The sequence below is a fragment of the Mastigoproctus giganteus genome, chromosome 1 (genome assembly GCF_048544385.1).
Source record: "Mastigoproctus giganteus isolate SK-2022 chromosome 1, ASM4854438v1, whole genome shotgun sequence".
NCBI lineage: Eukaryota > Metazoa > Arthropoda > Arachnida > Uropygi > Thelyphonidae > Mastigoproctus > Mastigoproctus giganteus.
This window is the reverse complement of record NC_143575.1, coordinates 99,805,412-99,813,124: the sequence shown is the minus strand read 5'-3', so window position 1 is coordinate 99,813,124 and position 7,713 is coordinate 99,805,412. Positions and strand designations below refer to the sequence as shown.

General features: G+C 37.4%; 1 protein-coding gene across 1 annotated transcript; it reads left to right on the top strand.

The window, feature by feature from the left end:
* Positions 1 to 6,307: 6,307 nt before the first annotated feature.
* Positions 6,308 to 7,015, top strand: LOC150091044 (MBT domain-containing protein 1-like). Its single transcript, XM_090381215.1, has one exon. It carries the CDS (start codon positions 6,308 to 6,310, stop codon positions 7,013 to 7,015), a length of 708 nt encoding a protein of 235 aa, XP_090237341.1.
* The last annotated feature ends 698 nt before the right edge of the window (positions 7,016 to 7,713 follow it).

The following is a 7,713-nucleotide window of genomic DNA, read 5'->3' as shown; positions in this document are numbered from 1 at the left end:
GGGCAAAGGTTGATGACGATGTAGAGCAGATATCATCTTTTAAGGGCACAAAAGGTGATGTAGTTGTACACGTTGGCACTAGTACAGGTCACTGATGAAAAAAAGCCGTGAATTACGGTTGAATTTGAAAGTGTCTGCAATTCTGTCCAGACACGATAGGAGGGAGTATATGATGAGAGCCTTGTCGATCAATTCGGCCCTGGAAAGATTGTGCAAGGCTCATGGGATAGAATTTTTTTCAGCCTGGACTGTACTTGTTAACAGGAGAGACTGCTTCTACAGGGATGGGATACACTTAAATAGAAAGAGTGCAAGAATATTTGCTGATGCTATCGAGGCAGTGTTGGGTGCGTCGGAAAACTGATAGCTTGGGGGGATACAAGGACTAATAGTTTAACAGTAGCCGTAGGCAAAGGTGAAGGTGATTCTTGCACAACTTCTATTAGAATAAGTAGCGACCTGGAGCGTGGGGTGTTTCAGGGACGGGTGGCCGTCATCGCGGAATGGGTAGGTATATGGGATATGTTAGGGTAACAAAGAATAGGAGTAGGAGCATGTATGCTTGCATGTATACCAATGCTAGAAGTATAGTAAATAAATTTGATGAATTTGAAGTGTTGGTCAAGACATCAAAGGCGGATATTGTTGGGATATCAGAGACATGGTGTCACACTAATATAAGGAATGCCGAACTGGAATTTGGGGAGGACAATGTGTATAGAAAGGGAGGAGGTGTTATGCTGTTAATTAAGAAAAACATAAAATCAAAAGAAGTGCATCCAGTTGATATAGATGAACAGTACACTGTTGAGTAAGTTTGGTGTGACATAAGCACTGCGAAAGCAAAAATAAGAGTAGGAGTGTGTTATAGGCCTAATGACTCGAATGAGTACAATGAACAATTGCACAGAGAAATAGAGTGGGCTAGTAAATCGGAATGTCTTATAATGGGGGATTTCAACTTCCCAGATATTGACTGGAACTTGTGGGTTGGGCACTCACACACTAGTCAGACTTTTGTGGATTTATTGGATGATTGTTTTCTGCAGCAGCATGTTCGAGAGGCAACCAGATAGAGAGAGTAATACTCTTGATCTGGTTATCAGCAGTGATTATTCATGTATTAGGAATTTGCAGATAAAAGAACCACTAGGTGGCAGTGATCACAGTGTACTGACGTGGGATTTACTTAAAGATTTAATTACCATCAGGGGTAAAGGAAAGGGTTTTTGCTTCCGTAAAGGCGAGTACAGTGGTCTCCGACAGTTCTTAAATTCTGTACAGTGGGACCAACTGATGATGTTACCAACAGTAAATTCTAAGTGGGAAGCATTCAAGGAATTAATCGTGGATGCTACTAAAAGGTTCATACCTATTAAGAAATATTGTTCAAGGTTTAGGCCTAAATGTTTGTCAAATGAACTAATGAGACTCGTAACAGAGAAGAAAAATGCATGGGATGCATACAAATTAACACGTGACACAGAAGCCTATGATAGCTACAAGTTGATCTGTAACCAAGTTACAAAGGAGGTTAGGCAGGCGAAGGCAGATTACGAGAAATCCTTGGCAAAAGATGCTAAGAAAAACAGCAAGGATTTCTTTACTTATATAAACTCTAAAAGGAAGGGGATGAATCTGATTGGTCCACTTGACATCGATGGTTCGACTGTTAATGATCCTGCTCAGATAGCAAACAAACTGAATGAGTATTTTGCATCTACATTCACACGTGAGGAATTATTAAGGTTTGAAAATGGCAGAAGGTTATCAAATTGTAGCAGGGTACTTAATGATTTTGTAATAACTGAGAGCAAAGTGGAAGAGAAACTGTTGAATTTAAACGTAAGAAAAGCACCTGGGGTGGATGGGATCTATCCAGTTATATTAAAGGAGGCGGCAAAGCAACTAAGCAAACCCTTAGCCATAATTATGAGAGCATCCTTGGACTCAGGGGAGGTCCCCACGGACTGGAGATGTGCAAATGTATCCCCAATTCACAAAGGGGGATCGAAGGGTGACACGAGTAATTACCGACCAGTTAGTTTAACTTCTGTTCCGGGTAAAATAATGGAGTCACTGGTTAAAGATGCATTGCAGGATCATCTAGACAAGACTGCAGCAATAATTCAGACACAGCATGGGTTTGTTAAGGGAAGTCTTGTCTGACAAATTTGATAGGATATTATGATGTGGTTACAAAGGAACTGGATGCAAAAAATAATTTTGATATCATATATTTGGATTTCAGAAAAGCTTTTGACACTGTTGCGCATGGAAGACTATTGTACAAATTGGAGCAGAATGGTATTAAGGGTAAGTTGCTACAATGGATAAAAGGATGGTTGAGTGGGAGAAGACAGAGGGTGGTAATTAATGGGTCCTGCTCTTCGCGGACTAATGTTATTAGTGGAGTCCCACAGGGTTCGGTGTTGGGTCCTCTGTTGTTTTGTATATTTATCAATGATATTGAAGAAGGTATATCAGGCTTAGTGTCGAAGTTTGCAGATGATACAAAGGTTGGTAGGGTTGTTAATGACAGTAATGGCAGTGTGCTACTGCAACAGGATCTAGATAATTTGGGCAGATGGGCTAAGAAGTGGCAACTGAAGTTTAACCTTAACAAATGCAAAGTACTGCATATGGGTAGAAGTAACCCCAGAGAAAAGTACCAACTGTGTGGTACTACACTTAAGGTGGTAGAAAATGAAAAAGACCTCGGAGTAATTGTGCAGGCAGATATGAAGTTTTTTGAGCAATGCAGACAGGCTGCCAGGGCAGGTCATGGGGTTTTGTCAAACCCCAGGGAAAAGGAGGTGATTACCCCTCTGTATAAGGCAATGGTCAGGCCACGCCTTGAGTACTGCGTACAGGTCTGGAGGCCTCATTTTAGGAAGGATGTAGATTTACTTGAGCATGTACAGAGAAGGGCAACAAGATTGGTGAGGGGAATGAAGGGATCCTCTTATCAAGAGAGGCTTAAGTTCTGCAAATTGCAGTGGCTGGAGACTAGGCACCTGCTCGGTGATCTGATTGAGGTCTATAAGGCCTTGAATGGGTTGAGCACGCTGAATTCTGGTTGGATCCTTCCACTTGTTCAGATTACGAACCTAAGGGGCCATAAATTCAAATTAAGAAAAGACAGATGTAGAATAGATGTGCGGAAATTTGCCTTTAGCCAGCGGGTGGTTAATTGCTGGAACAAACTTCCATCTGTCGTTGTGGAAGTTGATAGGTTGAATAAATTTAAGGAGGAGCTGGACAGGCATTTGGAGGGAATGGTGTGATTTTTTTTTTTTTTTTTTTTTTTTGGCTGATGCTGCATAAGCTCATACATTTGCTTTCTTGCATCACATGCCACTACTACTATCACTCCTACTGTGTACTGCATCTATTTATTATAAACACTATAAAATTCCTACGTTTTTTATTAGTCAAATTTATAATTGTCCGATTTTAATTTCATTAGTTTTTAAAATATACATTTAATTTCATTAAAATCAGAATAATAGAAATCGAAATAATAGATGCGTTCACAAATCGTTCCAGAAAAGCCAAAGATAAAATTTAATGAAAATCCATCCATTAGTTGTCGAGTTATTACATGCCCACGGATAAATGAAAGAAGTCGATAAAGACAAAAGGTGCTTTATGTATATATTCCATCGATCCTAATAGATAAAATAATGTTTATAATATAATTTGAAATCAGTGGAATATATTTAAGACCTCTAAAACAATGAAAATAACCATCACGAAAGGAATAATTAAAATTTGTGTTGTTGTGCTGGTCATACTTAGTAATAAAATCAATAATCAATACTCAGTAATAAAAAAATATACTGTATATATCATTACATGTACTCATACAGTGCACACTTCATTGCAGTTATCACTGATAACAGATAATCGATATCAAAAGAGTTATCACTTTAGATGTCCATTAATACAATTCAGTAAATTTCATTAATTAATGTTTCAAATAAATTCTCTATTCATCCCACAGATATTCAGGAGTATGGCTCGCTGTGGTTAGTGTCAAATATTCTTGAATTTTTGATTGGGAAATAAGGATTTTCTCCTCTATTTCGAAGCAGATTATTCGCAATGAAGAAAATTCTTAGGATTTTTTTTTTTTTTTTAATTTCTTTGAAGGACGAGAAACCTGAGGTTAGCAGAAGAAGAATAGCGAGTAACGTGTTTGTTTGGAGATATATGACCCCAAATAATGATTTATCCTCTTGAGAATTGTTAAATATGCTCAAGAGCATCGGTGTGAGGAAGGTAGATGGAGATATGTCAGCTTCCACGGCTGATAGTTGAAGGGGCGTGCTGGCCCTCGATGCCCCCAAATCCAGTAACATTGTGTGTACTGATATAACTATGGGTTCCACAATAATTGATAATAGTGTTTTTTGTCTGGTGGCACCGAGGTTTACCCAACAACGCGTTTTTCCTTGATGTAGAATAAAATACTCTGCGCAAGACCAGGATTTGTGTGGTTTGTGGTTTTCGATAATAGAGGCCTAATGTTTTTGTGGAAGGCACCACCGGTGATTTCCCACATCTGCGCCACGGTACTTTGTGAAAAATTACAGAATCTGTAAAAGCATGCGGCCAAGCAGCCAGAGACAGAATTTGTTCTGTCTCTGGCTGCTTGGCCGCATGGACCCTAGTGGAACACCACGTTGCCCGCCACAACCCTTTTGCTGTAGTGTCCCAGTCATGTTGCCATATCTCTTGTAGACGTTGGGTTATCCGTTTTCTTTCCTGCCTCGTTCGTTTGTGATGTCAAGTTGAAGATTAAGCAGTTGGGTTCAAACTCCCTTAAATTGTAGAAAAGCTCCCTTTTGACCTGCAGAGTAGGGGCGCTGCTCACCGTTCAAATTGAAAGGAGCATGAACATGTGGATTGAATCTAGCTTACGTTTGTTTCTTGCTTGGATGGCTTTTCGGTACCAGAGGTAGGAACTATTAAACACAATTGGAACGTATAACGCTTGGTATATGAGAATAAGGGCCTTATGATTCTGCTATGCTGATCCGCCTTATTGTAGCAGTGTAACTTTGAATTTTGTGGGCTAGATACTTTAGGTGGTGGTGGAAGGTAAGGCTAAAGTCTAAGAAGATAACTAGGAGCTTGACTTCAGTGTGCAGTCCTATGGGTATAAAATTTAATTTTATTGTAGGCGGTTACTCTTCATTAACCGTGTTTTAGTACACAGTACCTTGTAATGAGCTAAGAATATTAATGTTTATTAACGGTGTTGCTTGTTGTAGACTAGACCAGTGGTACTCAAACTTTTTTTTTTATCAGAATAAAAAGATAACCGTATTTTCAACAGTGGAAATAAGTAAAAGAGATGAAAAAATATTGGTAGGGGAAGGAACTACTGTTTCTCTGCTAAGGCTAAATGGAGAATTGGTTCCTTTTGAAAACAAGTATTTCGGCCCCTTTTTTGCTCTTTTTTTTTTCTTTTCATTCCCCTTTTATATTCGTATATATTACTTTGAATATTATTCACTTTTACTCCTGTTCTGTGATCAGTCAACATTGAGTTATGTACTAAAAATTGTCAACATTATTTGGTACAAAATATGATGACAAATCAAATATTATACCTTTATATATATATTAATATAATATAATATATATATAAAGTATAATAATATAGTATAATAATATATCACAATATTACAATATCTGAAATACAACAATTAGTTTTAATATTAATTGTTGTATTTGAGATAACGAGTTGTAGTGACACGTTACAAAATGTTGAAAGTTTCTAAGAGAGAAAAGAAACTTCTAAAAAATAAAATAAATAATCATATGTAATAAAAATTAGTGTTATTATGACTACGAGAAACTCGTCATTTTTCTTACCTGCTTTAATTCTTGAAAAAATTAAATATGTTTTCAAAACTTCATCTATTCCTAGACACATTTTAATACAGAAGAAGAAAAAGCTTTCCTCCCATCATGTCCTCATTTGAAGAAGAAGATGAATTCATAGACGTGGTTGGAATAAGCACGGATGATGATGAGAATTCAAATCCAATTTCTCGATTGAAGTTCAAGCATGCACCAGCAACAGAATTAAATCCACAGAAGTTACAGCCAATGCTAATAACAGAAGGAAGTCGGCCAAAGCATAAGAATTTAGATGTTAAAATAAAAAAAATTTAAGAAATATACTTTAAAGAAACCGCTTGAATAGAAATTATATCTGTCCTCAAATGAAAACCTGAAAGCAGTTTCAGCATCTTGCTTTAAACGCATACCACTCTGCACTATTTGCAACCACATGTCAATTGACGTCCACATTGAAATAAAGCACAAGGAATCAAGTTTTGATCACGATATTTTTCATACTGCCTACTGGATTGAAGGTTTTATGGCTAAACTTAGATATCAAGGTTACGAAAGAAACAATGTCCATGATTTCTGGATTAATCTTTGCAAGGAGGATGTACATCATTTGGGTTGGTGTGCTTTAAATGGGAAGGCACTCATACCACCAAAAATCCTGAATAGCTGTAATAATTGGCGTGCATACTTGATGAAGGCACTTGACAGACCCGCAACAATTCCTGTAAATTTTCCAGAAATTGTTCAAGAAAGCTGGAAAACAAAATTCAAAGTTGATATGAAGCTAGAAGCTGTTGATAAAAATTGCATTTCTGCTATTAAGTTAGCACATATTACTAAAATTGTTGGGTGCCATTTGCAAGTTGTTTATGAGGATGAGAATTATGGGTGTTGGTTCAAAGCAAATTCCCCGTTAATACATCCCGTTGGATGGGCAGAAGAAGTTGGATACGTTCCGCCATCAAATATATTTCCTTGGCATTTTAACAAAGATGAGATTGCCCCACCTTCTTGTTTCATTCGTATGACTGGCATCATGTTGCGTCATAATACGATTAAGGTAGGAATGAAATTGGAAGCTGTTGATCCTGTTAGCTACAGTAGCAAAAATTTTAAAGAAGGGTTAATTAGTAATCCGTTTTGACGGCCTATTATCATTCAATGGTTTAAATCTGTTTTTTTATCATGTCTCTTCGCCGTACATATTTCCGGTGGGTTTTTGTTCACTAAATGATATTCATCTTTCTCCTCCTCCTTATTACTACACAAAAAATTTCAGTGGTTTGATTATTTAGTGGAAACCAAATCTCGACCAGTACCGGTGTGTGTTTTTGAGAGCAAAATTTATAACCACGGATTTGAATTGGGCAGCTACGTAGAAGCTGTCAATTTGTTGAATCTTAGTTGCTTTCGAGTAGCGAAAATTGCACGAGTTGTAGGACGGTTGCTGAAACTCCATTTTGTCGGTTATAAAACCAGTTGCGAACAGTGGTGTGATTGTGAGAGCCCAGATATTTTTCCTTTAGGCTGGTGCGAAATGGTTGGTCCGAAACTCGAACCTCCTCAGAAAACGTCATTCTTCTGAAAGAACGATCATGTCCGATACGGAGAAGCGGAAGGGTAGAATCACGTCATTAAAACTTATCAATTTTGAAATCATCTAAGAAAGTTTTTGAAAAAACGAATTTTCATTGCAACTTTAAATTATGCAAATGATACGGTTTGTAGCATTATCAGGATGCTTTTTGTATGTAGAAGTGTAAATGGTGTACATTGATAATAAAGGAATATTTTTTTATAAAATTAAGACTAAAAGTATTGTTGTTTATTACTTGGTCCAAA